The sequence below is a fragment of the Talpa europaea genome, assembly GCF_964194135.1.
Source record: "Talpa europaea genome assembly, chromosome: 12".
In the NCBI taxonomy this organism is placed as follows: Eukaryota; Metazoa; Chordata; class Mammalia; order Eulipotyphla; family Talpidae; genus Talpa; species Talpa europaea.
Genome location: NC_140079.1, coordinates 71,540,718 through 71,560,783, shown reverse-complemented (window position 1 = coordinate 71,560,783; position 20,066 = coordinate 71,540,718). Strand labels below are relative to the sequence as shown.

At 41.2% G+C, this 20,066-nt stretch overlaps 3 protein-coding genes across 3 annotated transcripts in view; 2 read left to right on the top strand and 1 right to left on the bottom strand.

Moving 5' to 3' along the window:
* Positions 1 to 2,872: 2,872 nt before the first annotated feature.
* Positions 2,873 to 4,021, top strand: OR10X1 (olfactory receptor family 10 subfamily X member 1; the record flags this gene model as incomplete). The annotated part of the gene is given in 9 exon segments (XM_084250120.1): positions 2,873 to 3,142; positions 3,145 to 3,296; positions 3,299 to 3,668; positions 3,671 to 3,682; positions 3,685 to 3,723; positions 3,726 to 3,776; positions 3,779 to 3,889; positions 3,892 to 3,963; positions 3,966 to 4,021. Coding segments are annotated over 9 exon segments (963 nt in total). The 5' UTR covers positions 2,873 to 3,042.
* A 7,746-nt stretch (positions 4,022 to 11,767) lies between these two features.
* Positions 11,768 to 12,721, top strand: OR10Z1 (olfactory receptor family 10 subfamily Z member 1; the record flags this gene model as incomplete). The annotated part of the gene is made up of 1 exon (XM_084248474.1): positions 11,768 to 12,721. The coding sequence occupies one exon, from the start codon at positions 11,768 to 11,770 to the stop codon at positions 12,719 to 12,721; it is 954 nt and encodes a 317-aa protein (XP_084104600.1).
* Positions 12,722 to 16,570: 3,849 nt separating this feature from the next.
* SPTA1 (spectrin alpha, erythrocytic 1) overlaps positions 16,571 to 20,066 on the bottom strand; it is a gene marked incomplete at both ends in the record, with an annotated part of 55,559 nt that continues 52,063 nt past the window's right edge. Inside the window, 5 exons of the mRNA XM_084248461.1 lie at positions 16,571 to 16,696; positions 17,178 to 17,322; positions 18,037 to 18,183; positions 18,871 to 18,924; positions 19,583 to 19,770. Coding sequence (XP_084104587.1) covers positions 16,571 to 16,696; positions 17,178 to 17,322; positions 18,037 to 18,183; positions 18,871 to 18,924; positions 19,583 to 19,770 — 660 coding nt within the window. The remainder of the gene's footprint in view (positions 16,697 to 17,177; positions 17,323 to 18,036; positions 18,184 to 18,870; positions 18,925 to 19,582; positions 19,771 to 20,066) is intronic.

Below are 20,066 nucleotides of genomic sequence, written 5' to 3'. Positions count from 1 at the left end.
TAACTCACTTAGCGAAGAACTTGGTGAATCAAAAACTGAGAACAGGTTGGAATTATGTTACTATCTTAACCCGTGTCCACATGGTAAAGAAGACAAAATGATAAAATTGATTGCTATGTACCAGTCACTGAGTCCCTCTCCTATGCTAATTTAGTCTTCATAACGCTTCACTGAATTTAGGGAACTTTACCTCTACTTACAAATGATACAGAGAACTTATTTTTCAAAATCATACATTGAGGAAATTGTGGAACTGGGATAAATCCAGATAGTAATAACAAACTTAATCATGATCCTATGTGCCCTCCGTGGAAGCAGGAAGATGTCCATGGGTAGAGTTATGTGGAGTCATTCATATAAAAACAAGTGTGTATGTGTGTGTGTGTGTGTGTTTGGCTCATCTGTGTATGGTAATGTATAGTTTAACAAATCTCACTTGAATTAGATTGTGTGGACTTGGACTGAATAGGTATGACATTAGGTCTGTCTTGGGGCAAAGAGAATACTGCTCTGTGAACGTACCAAGACTGGTAGTCATCTCTCCTACCACTGACCTGTCCTCTCTTGATTCCCCACTCCTACATATGATCTTATATCCAGTGCAGTGTGTTTGCAGCACCTCACCACAGTGAAACTTCAAATCACCCCTTTTACTTGTAAACATATCAAATGTATTTCTGAGGCATCGACTCCATAAACATAAACCTTTGAATAATATGTCAGAGTAGTCAGTATGAGATGGTTGGATGACTAAACTTTCTTAGGTGTTAAGACAACTGAACTTCTGGAGAAATTCAAGAGATTTTCAGGAATATGAGGGTCCCGAGAGTCAAGGGCATGAGTGGATGAGGGTCTGAGGGCATCTAATCTGATTAGGGAACCATCTGTCACACAGGTTGGCTTAGTCCTTTGCTTGCCTGTCTTCTGGCTCTGCTAACATACCTTACCTTATCTGGCCAGGGGTGGTCAGACTCAGCCCCTCTTCAATAAAGCTGACACTTCATGCTGGTCTCTGCATCATTTGTGGCAGGACAGAGGTTGGGCAGGCAGGGCCCTTAAGCACACTAGGCAGCGGTAGTAGCCACTCATCAGGGACACAGCCTCGAAGGACTCATTGTCATGGTGACCTACCTCTCCCCAACAAGACCGTGTCCAAGTCACCTTAGGGATTCTTCCTATCAGGGCATACAAAAAACTATGAGAGCACCAAGTCCAAAGGGACATAGCCCTGGAGGGAAGTAGAATAATGTCCTTGAGTTCACTGTCTGAGAGCCATCACGACGTGCTTTTGCACATCTTATTTTCAGAGGTGCCAAAGAGGCTATTTCCCTGCATCAGTGAATGGACATAATGATCACTCAAATATAAAACTTTATTGAGGAAATAAGACAGTAAAGTAGAGAATTAATTTTGACACTTTTTAAAAGATTTATTTATTTATTTATACAAGCACTGGGTACAGAATTTTGACACTCTTTAGACTCTTAAATATTTTGAGAAAACATTATTTGTTAAATTGTTACATTGTATTTGGGAGGGGGAATCTTCTCCCACCTACAGTCTACAAGCCCCAAGGAGGAGAGTGTCTTTTCCTGCTCACACTGTTATATCCCTTTGTGACTAGAAGTGGGATAAGGGGGTACCAGGGAAGACCTCAGTATTGGTGGAGTGAGGCTGGGCAGAGGAAATATTGATGATTCCTGATTCCTGGGTCAAGTGTGATTATGCTTCTGGAAATGTAGTGTTTTCTTTCTCTCGCAGTTCTGGTTCTCTCGCTGTTGCTCTTGTCCTGGTAGCTCATCCACTTCTCTTTCTTCTGATGCTCTCACAAATTGAATAGGCTACAACTTAGGGTATGTGCTGAACTCCCTGTCACTAGAAGTGTTCAAGCAGACACCAAATGAACATAGCTTAGGATGAAATATTGGAAAGCGAGCATGTGAAATAGAGTTGACTGTCCACTTTTTTCTGGAATAATGGAAGTTTGTTGTTAACAGCAGAAAATAGGGTTACAAGCAATAGTGTTTTGCAAAAAGTGACTTGATGTTTTAAGGAGTGGGGAAATTTGCATTTATATGAGATTTTAGGTTGAAGTAGTGAGGAGATGATAATTCTTAGAAAACAGAGAAGGGGGAATAATATGAAAAAATCAGTATAAGTTCAGTCTTCAGAATATGATCCTAAACTGGATCACCTTGTTACAGGGCAGGGAGAGGGGCACCCCAGACCCCGCAAACCTGCCTGCTCTAAACAGGTTCTGCCATCTGCCATATCAACACAAAACATACGAGACTTTAATGGTTAGGAACTTTAATACAATTAGGAAACAATACAGGAAAGGCAAAGAATGTAGTTTCTAAATTAAGTACCCAAAGTTACCTGTTCCCTCGTGGGTAAAAGTCCACCAAAGCAGGAATGGCCCAGAACACAAGCCTAAAGCATCTTCTAGTGGGGACCCACAGAAAAGGATCAGAAACAACCAGACAATCCCAGAAGGAAAAGAGCAAAATCAAAATCAAGACAAAAAACGCCATTGTCACCTCCGCATGGCTCTCTCACCCCCATCTGTGTCACCCAGTCCACAACCAAAAGGCAAGTGCAGTTTCTTTACGTGTCTCTTGGCTCCATGTGCCTCCTCCAGGTCTCCTTCTGGCTCCATCCTGCTTCCTTCCTTCCTCAGTCTCCTCTGCAGCTTCTTCTCTCCATGCTCAGCTCCACCCTCCTTTGGGTGGGGCAGGAAACCTGGAACCTCCCCCTTTCCTGGGGACCACCCTGTTACAATCTAATGCACCAGAATCTCCTTCATCAGGACATCAATTAGATTTTTCACTCATTGTATCACCAGCCAATAAAGTCCTTTAAAATGTATACGTGAAAAGTTTGCTCATCACATAATAAGAAATCAATATGTTGCTAAATAAAGACGAAATGAAAAAGTGAAAAATTAGGAAAACACATCACCTACATACAGATGGTGTTTTGCTAAACTCAGTGAAAGATCAGTTGTAAATCACAACTCTGATCATTTGTCTTATTCACACTATGATTTTCAGAGAAAAATGGAGAGTTGAGTGTTTGTTGTTGCAGATTTCAGATAGCCCAGCTATGAAGATCCATCAGACAGTCCTGGCAGAATTCATTCTTGTGGGTTTTCAGTTTACACACGTGTGCAGACATTCCTTTTAGTCATGTTCTTTTGCTCCACCTTCTTACCCTTCACAGGTAACCTGGCTATCATGGGTCTGACATGGGGGGGCAGATATCTCCACCCCCCTATATACCTTTTCCTCAGTGCACACTCTCTGAGACCTGCTATCCATTGACCATCATCCCCAATATACGGGCAGATTTACTAGCCAAGCGCAGAAGCATTTCGACCATACGTTGTAGCTTACAGATGTGTTTTTCCTTGGGACTCAGTGGTACTGGTTGTATCACCCTCACTTTGATGGAATATGAGCACTTTCTGGCCATCTGCAACCCATTCAGGTATCCACTATTTATGACCAACACGCTATGTACACAACCTGTGGTCTCTACTTGGGTTGGAGGCTTCTTTATTTCTCTCATAGAAACTGCACTGATATTATGGAGCTTTTTCTGCAGGCCTAACCTTGTCAAACACTTCTGCCATATGCGGGCAGTTGTGAGGCTGTCTTGTCTAGACTCAACCTCACAGAGTTTGTGTAATGCCAATGTCGGTGTCAGGCCTGCTGGGCACATTTTGCTGATCATCCTCATTTATGTTTTCATTCCTTCCATTGTTCAAAGCATCCCTTAGCTGAGGGCAAGCAGAAGGCATATTCTGTCTGTGCCTCCTACCTCACAGTGGTCATCATTCACTTTGGTTTTGCATTTGTTGTTTATCTGAAGCCAGAAGCCTCAGGGGGTGTGACACTGTCATTGCCATCCCTTATGTGTTCATTACTCCTGTCCTCAGCCCCTTCATATTTAGCCTCGGGAATAAGACATAGAAAATGCTTTTAGAAAGGTGCTTAGAAAAATCAAACTCCATGAATAGTCTTGGATTGATGTGGCAAATTGAATGTCTGCAGAGGTCAGTGAGGTATGTGACCTGTGACCTCTGGAGAAGCTTGTGTCATTTGCCTTTTGCAGAAGCTGGCATCAAGCAACTGAGACTGGGACCTAAGCTATCACAAGTGTTTATTAATTCATTGAGAAAATTTCCAACTCTTAATGCTGTCCAATTCTACCTACTTGACTATTAGCTACCAGCTGTCCAGCTACTTCTACTATCTGTTCCTACAGAGAATAGACTGCTCTCCGCTTGTCAACCTCCAGTTGTCCTGCATCAGGAATGGAGTGGGAAAAGAAAGACTGTGGAAGGAAGAGCAATGCCTGTGGTGATTAAAATATCTGAAGATATAACACATGAGTTTTTCTAGGCAATGTTGTGAAGCCCTGAGTTGTGTTTTCCAAGAGAGGAACCATTTCTAGCAAGAGATGTACTATGTGGAGGTGGCCAGCTGGCTGTGCATATCTGGCTTGGTATCTACCTTTGTGAAGTGCCCACATCATACTGATTACCGAGAGTGTTCTTAGTAACACAGTTCATGACACTGTCTCTCAGTGATTCCCAGCTGCTAACTTCTGAATATGGAGAATGACTTGGAACATCAGTCAAACCAGCAATCTGTACAGTGGAGCACACGAGTTCTGTGATTGGGGGAGTCCATGGATGACAGTTGGAAATAACTCCATTTTTAAAAAGATTAATGTATTCAAAAGCAAATTAAAAAAACACATTATGATATTGAGGTTTTTGACAAAGGAAGACATTTGGGAATAATTTTGACAGTCTTCCAATGCATAATGAAGGAAACCAGACAAACACAGGATCAAGATTTTATACCACCCAGAAGAAAATTGGAAGCAATTTGGAGGTTTTAATACAGAAAATAGTGGTGATTCTACTGAAAATTCAGATATACTCGCCTAGGGAATTTTCTGAATGTGTTTCTCAATTCTGCTGCTAACCCAATCTGTGCCCTCTCACGAACTATATAATTTTTGTACCAACATTTGGCTTATATAAGATATTATGAGAAGTGCTGAGTAATTTCTGAACTCCATCATCTGCAGAAATGTTATGGAGGTAAAAAGATAATAATGAAAATCATGCATAAATTGATTAAGGTTACTTCTTGTCATAACTCTGGTTTCTTCCCTGGAACCATTTTGGTAGCACATGTGCAAGAAGAATAATTACACTCTTCAATCTGTGGTCACTGCCTTGTGATGTGTTTTTTCCACTTTCTCATTCAATTCCACCCTGAGAATTGATGGTACAATCTAGGGGAGCTGGAAAATCTTAGAAATAGATACTAGGGTCTCCCTAGTGGCACAAGGAGTTAAGCACAGCACTATGAAGCTGTCTGCAGCCTCTGCAGCATGAGTTTGATCCCCAACCCACCAGTCAGGGAGCTACCTGTTGTGGTTTTTGGAGTCTGTGGGTTTGGAGTGTGGAGCCCTTGGGTTCACTCTGGGAAAGGTTTCATCAGAGCTCCCTTTCAGCGACATGCGGCGAGTTTCCTGGCGAGTTTCTCCACGAGACAGAGACATTAGTTATATTTAAAGGGCAGGTTTATTAGGGAAGGGATAAAACAGTTAAAGACGCTTGCGGGATAAAACAGTTAAAGGGATAAAACAGTTAAGGGATAAAACAGTTAAAGACACAAGCGGGCAGGAAGAGCTTTCCCAGAAGGGACAGGTTTGCCAAGAGAGACCTGCATGGTTGCAGGCTGGCGGCCTTGACAGGTCACGGGCAGGCAGTAGGCTGCTGCCCTGCAGAGGGAGAGAACCTGAGAAAAGAGGCACCTGCATAGTCACAGGTGGGCAGTGGGAGTGCTGCCCCAGCCATTGCAGAGACTGCACTGATATAGTCTTCTTTTTGGGAGGGGCTCATTCCTTGTGAGCTGTCATTTGGTTGTTAATTTTGGATAACTATGTAGAATTTGAAAGGGACCAATCTCCATATCTTTACCTTTGGGGTCTGTTGGGCTCAATCTCCATATCTTTAGACCATGCCTGGGATGCCTTGGGATGCCTTGGGATGCCTCGGGATACTAGTGTTGACCTCATGGAGATCTAATGATACAATGATTAAAGATGACAAAGCTGAATTATAAATATTAAACTGGTTAGGAGACTAGATCTTAATTGTTTCCAATACTGGAAGAAATGATAGTTGGTGACAGGATAGAGGTGTTAGCTAACGTTACAATGGCAATCACATTGCGTTATAAATTTAATAAATGAATGGTATGCACCTTAAACTTGCTCAATGTTATACACCAAGTATATGTCATTAAAAATAAATGAATAAATAAATAACTAGGATTTTTATAATTTAATGGTTTTCTGCAGAAAAATCTATATCAAATTTCTCAATTTGAATCATTTAAGTCTTTCCAGGTTACAGCAAGAGCAAGATGTAAAAGCATTCTATCATCATTTCTGTTCCACATTATTTTAAACATTTAGTGCAGTAAGAAAACAAAAGTAATAAAATATACAAGGGTTATAAAAAAAGGTAAATGATCATTTCTCATGAGTAATATCATTTGTATGTTAAAAAATCTAAAATGACCTGCAGATAAATTGCTATAATTAATAATCAAAATATTGCTGGGATGGTACATAAATTGTATTTATATAAATTAGAATATGGTTTAAAAAACTGTATCATATATAGATACTTCAACAATACCAAAACATTTAGAATAAATAAAATAGTGATTACAAAGATGTTTGCCTCACTAAGCTATTTGGATGACCATCTGTATCTATGCTTTATTTTATAATATAGATATTGAAATAAATCCATAGCATGAGAGAAAACATACACAACAATTTTTGGAAAAGACACTTTATTTGAGATATAAAGTCCCTACCCCCAAAAAATAGATAATCCAATCAGTAGCAAAAATGTCCACGAGATAGGAATAGATCTTTCATAAGAGAAAATAGATTATTTATAAATAGATCAGTCCTACACCTCAATTACCAATGCTCCAAAATTAAAGTGGCTTAAATGAAATAAAATTTTATTTCTCTCTTACACAACAATGCAGTGATAACAAACTGTTTTCTATAGTAATTGAAGGCTCACCTTAGGAGCATGCAAAGTTAATCCACAGCTCACTTTCAGTAAACACAATAAAACGGACATTAAAGTCCCCAATTAGGGGCCTCCCTGGTGGCACAAGAGTTTAAGATGCAATCTATGCAGCTATCCACAGCCACTGCAGCACAAGTTCGATCCCAGGTCAGGGTGCTTACACACATGATGCGGCAGAACTCTCCTGACTCGCCTGCTGTTCCCCTCAGCAGTGTATTTCAGTCAATCTGCCTGTTCTGTTTCCCATTCTGTCTCTGGTAAATCCTCTCACCCCCCATACCTCTGGCCTGTACCCCAGTTCTTGTATGCATAAATAAATAATTCTTAAAAAAAAAACCCAATTAGATATCATAACACATCTACTTAAAAGGATAAAAGCTGGATTAACTAGTGTTGATGATGCTGTGGATTAACTTCACATACTCCCAAGGCAAGCCTTCAGTTACTTTAGCAAAGTTTGTTATCACTGCATTGTTGTGTAAGAGAGAAAGTTTGATTTCATTTAAGCCACTTTAATTTTGGAGCATTGGTAATTGAGGTGTAGGACTGATCTATTTATAAATAATCTATTTATATAGATAATTAAATAATCTATTTATAAAGATAATTAAATAATCTATTTAAGATAATTAAATGATCTATTAAGATAATTAAATAATCTATTTATAAAATTCTTAGCAAAATGTCTAGTACAGAGTAAGCAGTCAGTAAATGCAGTTGCATATTGTTATCTGCATCCATAGTGAAAAGCATAAAAGCAGCTCCTCTAAGGTCTTTCTCCAAGAACGTATCGGCTATGTTTTCTTCTATATATTTACATATTTCATGCTTTCAGGTTTGATGTTCAAATCTTTTATCTTCAAATAATTTGATAAAAATTCTGTCTGCTCCTGGATATCTTTTCTGATATCCTGAACTTACCTTTCTGCAATTAATTGAAAATCTAGAATTCATTGAGTTTCTTCATGATTGTTCTTTTAAACCCTGGTCCATTTGCTCCTCTAATCCAGTGTCATAAAACTTGGTCTGGAATGTTACTTTTCTCTCTCAACATCTCCATGCTATGCACCCTAGTTTGAATGTTCCTTCACATGTATTTTGTCTTCTATTTTCCCCCAGTAGGCGGAGCAGTGGCTTTAGTTTTGGTCTATTTATTTATTTATTTATTTATTTATTTTATTGATCTATCTATCTATCTATTTATTTATTTGATTTTTATATTCCCCATACAATTGCACCCCCTTATTTTGACCCCAATCCCTCCTCCACCCCCCCGTAGTGTGTCTCTGGTTTATAGTTGTGTGTTGATTTTGATTTTTCTTTCTTATAGTTATTCTTTTTCCTGGTCCCTTATTTAGGTTTTCTAGATTCCTGCTATGAGTGAGACCATCCGGTATTTTTCTTTATCTTTCTGGCTTATTTCACTGAGCATGATCCCTTCCAGCTCCATCCATGTTGCTGCAAATTGCATGAGTTTATCTTTTTTGATTGCTGAGTAATATGCCATTGTGTATATGTGCCACATCTTCTTGATCCAGTCATCTGTTTTTGGGCATTTGGGTTGTTTCTGAAGCTTAGCTATTGTAAATAGTGCTGCTACAAACATAAGTGTGCAGGTGCCCTTTGGAATTAATGTTTCTGTGTCCTTTGGGTAAATACCTAGGAGTGGAATTGCTGGATAGTAGGTTGAGGAATCTCCACACAGCTCTCCATAGTAGGTGGACCAGTTTGTACTCCCACCAGCAGTGCAGGAGAGTTCCTTTTTCTCCACATCCTTGCCAACATTTGTTGTTGCTAGTTTTTTTAATATGTGCCATTCTCACTGGTGTGAGATGGTATCTCATTGTAGTTTTGATTTGCATTTCCCTGATTACAAGTGATGTTGAACATTTTTTCATATGTCTATTGGCTATTTGCATTTCCTCTTTGGAGAAGTTTCTTTTTAGCTTTTCTGCCCATTTTTTGACTGGATTATTTTCTTTGTTTTTGCTGAGTCTCATCAGCTCTTTGCAGATTTTTGTGATCAGTCTTTTATCATTAGTGTTGTGTGCAAAAATGTTCTCCCAGTTGGTGGGGTTTCTCTTTGTTTTGGTTATTGTCTCTTTTGCTGTGCAGAAGCTCTTTAATTTGATGTAGTCTCAGCTGTTTATCTTTGCCTTCTCTATCACTGCTTTGGGTGATGTGTCTGTAAAGATGTCTTTGATGTGCATATCATGTAGTGTTTCGCCTATATTTCCTTCTATATATTTTATGGTTTCAGGTCTTATGTCTAGTTCTTTAATCCATTTTGAAAAAAAACTAGCAACAACAAATGTTGGCAAGGATGTGGAGAAAAAGGAACTCTCCTGTACTGTTGGTGGGAGAGCAAATTGGTCCAACCACTGTAGAGAGCTGTGTGGAGATTTCTTGACCTACTAAAGATAGAGCTTCCATATGATCCAGCAATTCCACTCCTAGGTATTTGCCCAAAGGACACAGAAACATCAATTCCAAAGAGCACCTGCACCCCTATGTTTATGGCAGCACTATTTACAATAGCTAAGCTTTGGAAACAACCCAAATGCCCAAAAATAGATGACTGGATCAAGAAGATGTGGCACATATACACAATGGCATATTACTCAGCAATCAAAAAAGATAAACTCATGCAATTTGCAGCAACATGGATGGAGCTGGAAGGGATCATGCTCAACGAAATAAGCCAGAAAGAAAAAGAAAAATACCAGATGGTCTCACTCATAGCAGGAATCTAGAAAACCCAAATAAGGGACAAGGAAAAAGAATAACTATAAGAAAGAAAAAATCAAAATCAACAAACAACTATAAATCAGAGACACACTATGGGGGGCAGGGAAAGGAGGTATTGGGGTCAAAGTAGGGGGGGTGCAATTGTATGGGGAATATAAAAATAAAAAAAAATTAAAAAATTAAATAAATTCTCTTACTCCTAAAAAAAAGTAAAATAAAAACCTATGTGAAAAAAGTGGACTAGATAAACAGAGGAGGATGCATTAAGAAGTTGAAACAAAGGGATACAGGATGTTCTCAATATGTGAGTATGAGTATATGTGTTTGACTTGAAATGGATAATCACCTCAAGCTTGTGAGATTGTTGTAGGGTGAATCCCTACTTTATTACAGTATATCTTATAGTATGAATTTAAAAGCACAAGTCTTGAGTCCTGGGATCTTAAACTGGTTCACTTAAACTCTACGAGGCTGTCTCCTCTTCTGTAAAATGTCAATTGTACCTTCTCACTAGGTCATTGCTTTAAAAGAGATTTAACAGGTGAAAATAATTAATATATTTGACACATAACAGATGTACAAATTATTGTTTGAATCATGATCCTAACATCTCTTTGTTCACATTTCCTTTCCTGCTTTCCCCAAAAGGATATTCTGAGTTAATGATAAGCATGATTAGATATACTTCTTGCAAGGACATCCCCTGGGAATGGGGAATCCTCAGGGAGAGAAGCTGTTTTGACAAAAGCAGATAAGATTCACCTCATGGGGCTAGGGTATGGAAGGGGTTTCTTGGTGTCATTTGAACATCACCTTTGCTCAGAATAGAAGTTTCTGAGGTGGATCTTCAGGTTCTTTATCCTGTAGGCAGGTCAGTGGAGACAATCTGGTCTCTGGTCCATGGATGCTGGTCTCATGGTAAGCCTCTTCAGGTGAGTGGGGAAACCCACCTTCATGAATCTCTCCTTGAGCTTGATTCACAGCAGATTCTTTGCAGGTAATGGAGGCCAGTGACTGATTCTTTGGGCAGGAGGATACACAAGTTGCCCTGAGCTCAAATTCTTTCTTCAGTGCTTATTGTAGACTTGTGTGTAAAAAGGCGTCATTAGGGTTGTATACACACTAGGGATTACTGTTGAGCAAGTTGTTTCTTCTTCTGTATTCATGTTTGTGAGTGTCCTGTGGTGTCTAAGAAGAGTCAGGATTATTTGGGAAGAAAAATTAAGGTCAGGACTCAAGACACTTGATCTCTAGGCTTGGCTCTATGTGACTTCAAGTAAGTCACTTTCCTCTTGGCTTTGTTGCCTGATACAGCATATTAAATAATATCCATCAAGTCATCCACCTTAAGTTTTAACAGTGAGTATGTGTTTGTATGCCCATATGCAAGCTTATGTGGCAGTGAATATGTGATGCTGGCATGAATATATGTATGGTGATATATGTACACATTTATGTATTATCTGAGTGTAAATATACATTAATAATATATGTGCATACCTGATATATTTGTGGGTATCATCACTAATGTGCAGTGCATGGTTTTGTATGTATAAAATGTGCAAAATTACATGAGTGCTTTGTATATGACATGTATGTCCATATATGGCATGTATACAGGTGTCTGCATCTCTGTGGCCATGTGTGCATTGTATAAATGTGTATATTGTGCATCCAACAAGCATGCGTGTGAGAATGGACATGTCCAGCTCTGGACGCAATGTAACAAATACCTTACTGACGTTTGATAACTGTTTACATCAGAGTTCCTTTTCAAGTTACACTAGGCATAAAGAAACAAGAACCCTCCTCATCCTGCCTTCTGAAGGAGTTTGTCATCCACTGGCAAGGTGCAAGGAACCAGCAGATCTATCAAGGATGTCATTCAGAATGGGTTCAACCAATGCAACCTCCTGGAGGGGTTTCATCTTCCTGGGTTTCTCCAGTTTTGGGGAGCTGCAACTTCTGCTCTTTGCATTGTTCCTCTCTCTATACCTCATCACCCTGACCAGCAATGTCTTCATCATTATTGTTATTAGGCTCGACAGCAACCTGCACACTCCCATGTACCTTTTCCTTTCCTTTCTGTCTTTCTCTGAAACCTGCTACACCTTGGGCATCATTCCCAGGATGCTCTCTGGCCTGGTCATGGGGGACCAGGCCATCTCCTTTGTGGGCTGTGCTGCCCAGATGTTCTTCTCAGCCTCATGGGCCTGTACCAACTGCTTCCTCCTGGCTGTCATGGGTTTTGACAGATATGTGGCCATTTGTGCTCCACTGCACTATGCCAGCCGCATGCATCCCACCCTCTGCGCCCAGCTGGTTGGCGCCTCCTTTTTGAGTGGGTACCTCTTTGGATTGGGAATGACACTGGTCATTTTCCACCTCCCTTTCTGCAGCTCCCACAAGATCCAACACTTCTTCTGTGACACGCCACCAGTGCTGAGCCTGGCCTGTGGAGATACGGGCCTGAGTGAACTGGGGATCCTCATCCTCAGCCTGCTGGTGTTGCTGGTCTCCTTCTCCTTGATCACCATCTCCTATGCCTACATCCTGGCAGCCATCCTGAGGATTCCCTCTGCTGAGGGGCGGAAGAAGGCCTTCTCCACCTGTGCCTCGCACCTCACAGTGGTCATTGTCCACTATGGCTGTGCCTCCTTCATGTACTTGAGGCCCAAAGCCAGCTACTCTCTCAAGCGGGATCAGCTCATTGCTGTTACTTACACTGTGGTGACCCCCCTCCTCAATCCCATTGTTTATAGTCTAAGAAATCGTGCTGTGCAGACAGCCCTGAGAAATGCTTTCCACGGGAGGTTTCTGGGTAAAGGATGAAGCTACCCAGGTTGATACTCCTCCACATAGGCTGAACACAGTCCAGGGCCCTGTGCCAATGAGCAGACAACCAACCCAGCCTGTGGGGAAGCCCTATCCTGCCTTCTGCATGACCCTCAAGGCTCCTGGGGGTGCAGGGGCATGACTTCCCACTCTCTATTGAGCTCAGAACCTGAATTTTCACCTTCTGCTTTGTAGATGTCACCCCTGGTGACTGAAACCCAACTCAGTAAGAATTCTCTGACCGAGGTAAATAGGATGAGGAAAGTTTGGTGTGTTCAAGTTCAAGTAGAGTCAGTTGGGGCCCACATCAGGGATGCTGTTGAAATTTCTTAATTCATGACATAATTGGACTGAAATTCAGTTTAAGAAATCATTTTGAATGCCTTGCTAATTGAAAAGGTAGGTTGTTGCCTCTGTCCTCCCTGGTGTCTTTCCTCTTTTTATTCTATTGTCCTCTCTGTCTCTGCCTCATTGTTAATTATTACTTTGCCCTCTTCCTTCTAAGTTTGGTTGCCTAGTTTGATAAATTCTATTTCAGAAAATACATTCATTTGCTATTTTCCTTGATCATTGCTGTTGCTTCTAATGGTCTCATCATCTCAGGTTTCAGGTTTCCTCTCTTGGGGTGCTCCCTAGCATGGGTGCGTCCTTGACAGTCTGCGCAGAACTATCTTGCCTATTCACTTCCCACCACCAGTGTATCATGTGTGGTGCTGGACATTTCTGGGGATGAATAAAGGTGTCATCAACTCACACAGCTGTCAGGTAGGAGTTGAAGTACAGGCTCTGCAGTTACTCTGTGACCCTGGGTTTGCTCCCCTTTTCTGATTTCCAACATTTTCATCTGTGAAGTGGCCATGACTGCACAGTTCCACATTGCTGATTGACCTGATCATGCATGTAAACAATTTATCATAATACTTGGATCGTAATGATCTCCAAATAAATGCCAGCCTCCACTGTTGACAACGTGCTAAGCAAAGTGATATTTGTTAATGAGAGATTAACCTGTGGGGAGGATGAGAGAAGGCTTTATGACTAAGGTAGCACTTGGACTTGATCCTGAAGGATGGATGAGTTTTGAATGCAAGTAAGGATATTTTAAGAAGAGAGAGCAGAATAACTAAAATCTCAGTGGTAAAACAATGCTAGTCCATGTTAGACAGCAGCAGTCTGGAAATGTCTGGCAAATGATGTTGAGAAGGTAGCTTGGGTTAAGACTTCTTTGCCAGTGGCAGTTCAGAACTGATTTTTTCAGCAGTAGGAGTTAGGACAGAGAGTGTTGGCATCTGGGAAGTCATGTGCTGAGACCAATCCAGCAGCAGAGAGGATGGAAGGTCTTAGCAGGAGAGACCAGGGCGAGGGGAGCAATAAGAAATCCATTGCCATCATCCCATAGAAAGGCCAAGAGACCTGAACATGAATAGAGGTTCTGGAGCCTGAAGAAAATTTGCACATAAGAGATTTTGAAAGGACAGGACTCACATCATTCAGCCTGAGTTAGAAGTGGGAAGAACTTATATTGTGGGGTTGTGTTTTCAGATAGGAATCTTTCTTTTTCCATCCTCTTAGGGGAGAAACATATTCTCTACTTAGAATTTAGTGATAAACAAAGTCAGAAGGAAGTAAGGACAGGTTGACAAAAAGTAGAAGGGTTGTTTAGAGGGTAGAAGGGCCTGGGTCAGGGGAGAAAAACCATGGGATCCTTTTCACTGCAGGCTGGAAGTAACCCCCATGAGCTGTTTGAGGCTGATCAAAGCAAATTTATTTCCAGAATCTATCCTGATAATATTCTATCCCTATGACATTCCCTAAATGTGCACTGAATAGTGGTGGGTAAAGGTGTTCCAAAAATTGCCGAGTAATACTGAAAGAGCTGCCTATCTCCGAAATGTAGTGGTCTTAACTATGATAGGGTAATGCAATTACTTGGTGGGACTTTTTCAGAATAGATGTTTCCAAGAACTATTTCCATAGACTTTGACACAAGGGTTCTAGGGTGGACAGGCAGAAATCACCTACAAAATCTCCAAAAGTGAGTCACATTCTTTCCCTTGATTAAGAATGTGACCTTGTACTTTAAAAGGACAAACCCTCTTTCCGGGCACATGCACATGTGTGCACACACATGAACACACACACAAACACATGCACAAAACACACAGAGATACACATGGGCATTCACACACACATGCATAGATACACACAGAGTCTCTCTGGTGTGAATATATACCATACACCCAACTCATAGTTCTTTAAGGACCAATTAAGACTGGAGGTTCTGGAGTTAGACTTCAGTTTTGAAGCCTCGTCTTGTGTTTCCTAGGGCAAGATTAGTGAAGTTTAATACACAGTCTTTAGAACAGGGTCTGACATTCAGAAGTCCTTGATGTAGTCATCTGTTATTATCTGGGGTTCCTGGACAGTGTCACTTTAGACTGCCCTAGCTGTGGCTGAGCTGATGTTGGGGGAGCAGGAACCAGCAGTGTGTAGTATCTACAACTCTTGGCATCACCAGACAGGGGAAGATGCGCTGTTACCTGTACAGTCCTAATAGGGGAAGTTAGATGATGGGTCTAGATGGAGAGACCTGAGAAGATTAAATACCGGAAAAGACGAGGTTGGGGTGGAGGCTGTGGCGGTGCAGCACTTTGACATGAGCAAAGAAATGACCTAAATTCTCACCAGCAAATGACACCATCAACTTTTATCAGATATTTGAAACTGTTCAGACCAATCTGGGCCTGAAAATTGTTCAGAGATAGCATCACCTCTTCTTATCCCTTAATTCTTAGTTTTTTTTTTTAAGATTTATTTATGCATACAAGAGCTGGGGTACAGGCCAGAGGTGTTGGGGGGTGAGAGGATTCACCAGAGACAGAGTGGGGAGCAGAACAGGCAGATCTACTGAAACACATTGCTGCGGGGAGCAGCGGGTGAGGCAGGAGAGGTCTGCTGCACCAAGTGGCTAGATCCCTGGCCAGCTGGGGATCAAACTCATGCTGCAGAGGCTGTGGACAGCTTCATAGGTTGCGTCTTAAACCCTTGTGCCACCAAGGAGGCCCCTTAATTCTTAGTTTTATAAACAATATCCTATTGACTCATTACACTTAGAAGAATTGGAAATAAATAAAAACAAATATTCTTTTCATCACCTTAAAAGTTAAGAGGAAACTAGAGAACTAAAAGATGCTCTGCTGCAACTTTGCCACTTTGAGAGTAACAACATCCAGTGTAATGGGAAGTTAGAAAAAGGGCCCGATTAAGAAGGAGATGGTTGCTATGCTGATTTTCTCAGGGTGATTCCATTTTACAGAATAAAATATTGATGTTCCTCAGAATATCCAATATTTTTATTTTCAATTGTAAGAATTTAAACACATTCCAAAACTCAAGAAACACAGGGAATCAGCTTGGGTTTTATTTCTCTCCTCCATGATGGCACTTGTTTGCAGTGAGTTGTCCATATTGGACAACAATTTGCAGAGATGCAGCAGCCCCATGAGTCAATAACATTTTATTTCACATTTTTCCATGAAAAGGAAATACTTGAAAATATTTTTAAAAAATACTCTGTTCTGTAGTTAGGACAAAGCACGATAATAAAAATATGCAGTACCCAGCAAATAAAAAATAGAGTATTTGGTGCTCTTCAGTAGTGGCTAATTGCAAAAAATAAGTACATAGTATCCTCTCTTCCAATTCCGTTAACACTTGTATCACCCAAAGTTGGATTTTATCTGGGTCTTGTAGTAAACATAATACACACACATACACACACACGACCCTCTTCCCACCCTCGATGCTTGTCTGTTCCCCCTACACAAAGGTTTTCTATAAATCTTATCAGTTGCCAAAGAAGGAGTTGGTGAAGCCAACATAGTCGTAGCCGGCCTGGTGGCCTCGACCCCGAGGGTCCACATACTGCTGCATGTGTGAGGCGCAGAATGACACTTGTTCCGGGGTTAGGGCCTGAGAACAAAGAGAGAGAGAGAGAGAGAGAGTTGTAGAGACTGAAAGTAGTTCGCTCCCGTGGCTTCCATTACTCCCTAAACTCAAGGGTGGAGAAACTTCAGAAGAAGCTAGCCCCGTTCCTATCATATACTTTCCTCATAAATTTATAATTTCTAAGAAATAAGACCAACTCATTTCTTCACCCAGCTCAGACCTGAAGACTTCCATCTTACTTTGACTACACTTTTTATCTTAATTCCTAATTTTGGCTTAGTAAATAAATAAGATGAGAAATCGCTTTAAAAACAGACTTGTAGGTTTGGGATTGAGCTTAAGATCATTAGAACACATTAGTGTTGTGTGCAAGGCCGTGTCTAAGCAAAAAATAAATAAATAATACACAAAAAGAGGGGACAAAGGGGTGGAGGCAACCAGACCCGAGATGAGCAAACTCAGATAGTGAAGAGTATAGGAAGAGTGGACTCAGCTGGACCCGGACCTGTTTCATATCTTCTTTGGTGATGTAGGCTTTGCCCTCTGCCAGGGACTGGAACGCATTCTCTATTTCATCGCTGGACTTGATATTCTCTGACTCCTTGTCGATCAGGAATGAGGTGTAGTCCTCTAGTGAGATGTAGCCCTTCCTGTGGGAGAAGTGGATCAGGAGCTGCTCTCAAGATGAGAGAAGAAGATAAGCCCCTTCCTCTTCCTGGTAGGTGTTTCAGAGCTGGTGGGAACTTGGATCACCAAGGACCTCTTCCAATTCAACTAGAATTTCCTTGAATCTTTATAGCCAAATATACGGTATTTCCTAAATCCCAACCTCTCAATTCACATGCTCAGCTTGACACTTTCTATGGAGTTTGGGAAATTCTCATTAGCACCAATCCCAGGTACCTCAAGATCTTCAAGCTGAGCTGAAGATCTCGGTTTCTGGTCTTCTTAGGCCCTTGGTATTACAAAGAGTTAGGCCCTAGTAGTGATCGGATGCATCTACTATATTTCCCCACTCTCATAGCAACAACCACCCAACCCCCATGAGAAGACCTCTGGATCATTTATGACCCCTTGGGATCGCACACAAATGAAGGGTTTCTTATCTCAAGTTATAAACCAGCTGAAGTTCATAGATCAAACATGAGCTGAGAATTAAGCAAATTACAGAGGGGGTTCCTTAGTTCCAGGTACTGCCTCAAGCTTCTGGGAGAATCTGCTACAGCAGCAACAACTGCCGGATACATTTACATAGCCTGTGTGCTCCTATTCTTAAGATTAGCTAAGTGTATGTTCTAGGGATCATTTTACTCTGTCCCTCCCAGACCCATTCCCTGCTAGGATCTGGTCCTTGGTTCTCTTACCTCCCTGGGTCAACGGCATCAAGGAACTTTTCAAACTTGGGCTCAGGTTCACCCTCCTCCACCATGGGCAAGTAGTAATTGAGTCCTCTCAGGCAGGACCGGAAATCTTTGTGTGTCAAACGCCCCGTCAAATTTTCATCGAAGTGTCTAAAGAACAAAAACATTTTCTCAAGCGTAATACAGAACTGGATTAGAATAGAAAAGAATAAGTTGCATCAGCTTTGGCTCTATTAACATGTTATAAAACTGTCAGAGAACTGAATGGAGCACTCCTGTGTTCCTGAACTATTTTAGACCTAATGGATGGAAGGAAAAGCATAAAATGTTGAACATGAAAGAAATGTACATCCAGGAATCTCATAAATGTATTAAAAGTCATGATGGAAACTAAGTGACATATCTCCAGCTTCATTTAAGATTTTAGGGGCTTCCCGGGTGGCGCAAGGGGTTAAATGCAGCACCATGAAGCTATCTGCAGCCACTGCAGCACGAGTTCAATCCCCGGCCAGCCAGGGAGCTAACACACATGACACAGCAGACCTCTCCTAACTCTCCCGCTGCTCCCCTCAGCAGTGTATTTCAATAGGTCTGTCTGTTCTGCTCCCCACTCTGTCTCTGGTGAATCCTCTTACCCCCCCCCCCACATCTCTGGCCTGTACCCCAGCTCTTACATGCATAAATAAATAAATCTTAAAAAAAAAAAACTTTACCAAGTCACATTATGGAAAAGATATTAGCTATTTGGAAATTAACTAAAAAGTAGTTATTTCTATATTTCATTACATGGAGTTAACTGGAAAACAAAGGGCCAATCAAGCATGAAATTATACTCACTTATAGGTGGTGCTAAACTCCTTGAGTGTCTCCTCACTCACACCAATGGTGTCTCTGGAAAGAAAAACACGAGTGAACCCATGACATAAAGCAACAAAACAAAACAAAACCCAGCAGATAACAGGCCACATGGAACAGAGGGGAATTTTAGTGACTACCATGCCATCTGGGTCATCTGGTTCAGGGGTTGGCAAATTATGGCCCATCGGCCAAATCTATAAACATGTGCTCTTGTATATTCAATAAGCTAAGAATGTTTTTTTTTGCATTTATCAGGGCTGAAAATAATCGAAAGAAGACTATCTCATTAAACATAAGAATTATATGAAATATAAATTCAGTGTCCACAGATAAAATTTTACTGGAGCACAGCCATGCTCACTTATTTATGAATTCCCAATAGTTGCTCTCGTTCTATAACAGCAGAGTTGAGTAGTTGCAACAGAAGCTCTGCGGCTCACAGTCTAAAATATTTATTATTAGGCTTTATTATTTTTTTTTAAAAGAATGCTTTGCAAGTCCCTTATCTAGATAGTAATGCTGCCAAAATGCTTTGGTAACCTAATGCTGCTTTGATCTCATTTTGGGAAAAAAAAAAGAATTTGTTCCTCAGCTCTTTTATCCAGTATCTCAAGCTCTTGCCCCCAGAGTAGAGGCCCGAACCCAAACCCTGCCCCGTGGCCTCATTCAGCCTGGAGAGGGTCTGCAGTACTTGGCTTGGATCTGCTGCTCCAGATTGTGCTGCATCCGCATCCCGAGCTGATAGAGCTGGTCCCACTGCTGGGCCAGCCCAATGGTGCTGTACTTGATATCCAGGATCAGAGCCTCTTCTAAGTTGTCCCCCAGGTCCTCGATCTTGGTCAGCTGGCGCTTCATTGCCTGGATCTCCTTCTGCTTCCTCTGGAAAAAGATGGAGAAGAAAGACTCACTCAGTGCACCAGCTCTAAACACAGGGATGGAAAGACAAAGAGACACCGAGGAGCCTGAGTTTTCCCTAATTGTCCCTTCTCAGTTCTTTGCAAGAATCTTATCCTCTGTGAGAAAGGAATGACCCAAACCACTGTAATCTGATTTTATGACAAATTTCTGCACCTAGGCCATGCTTCTTCAACAGGGGAATAGTTTTCACCAAGAGGGGAGGAGTGGACTGGTTCTGCTGAGGGGATGGGGGTGAAAAATTGTTAGATATTCCAATG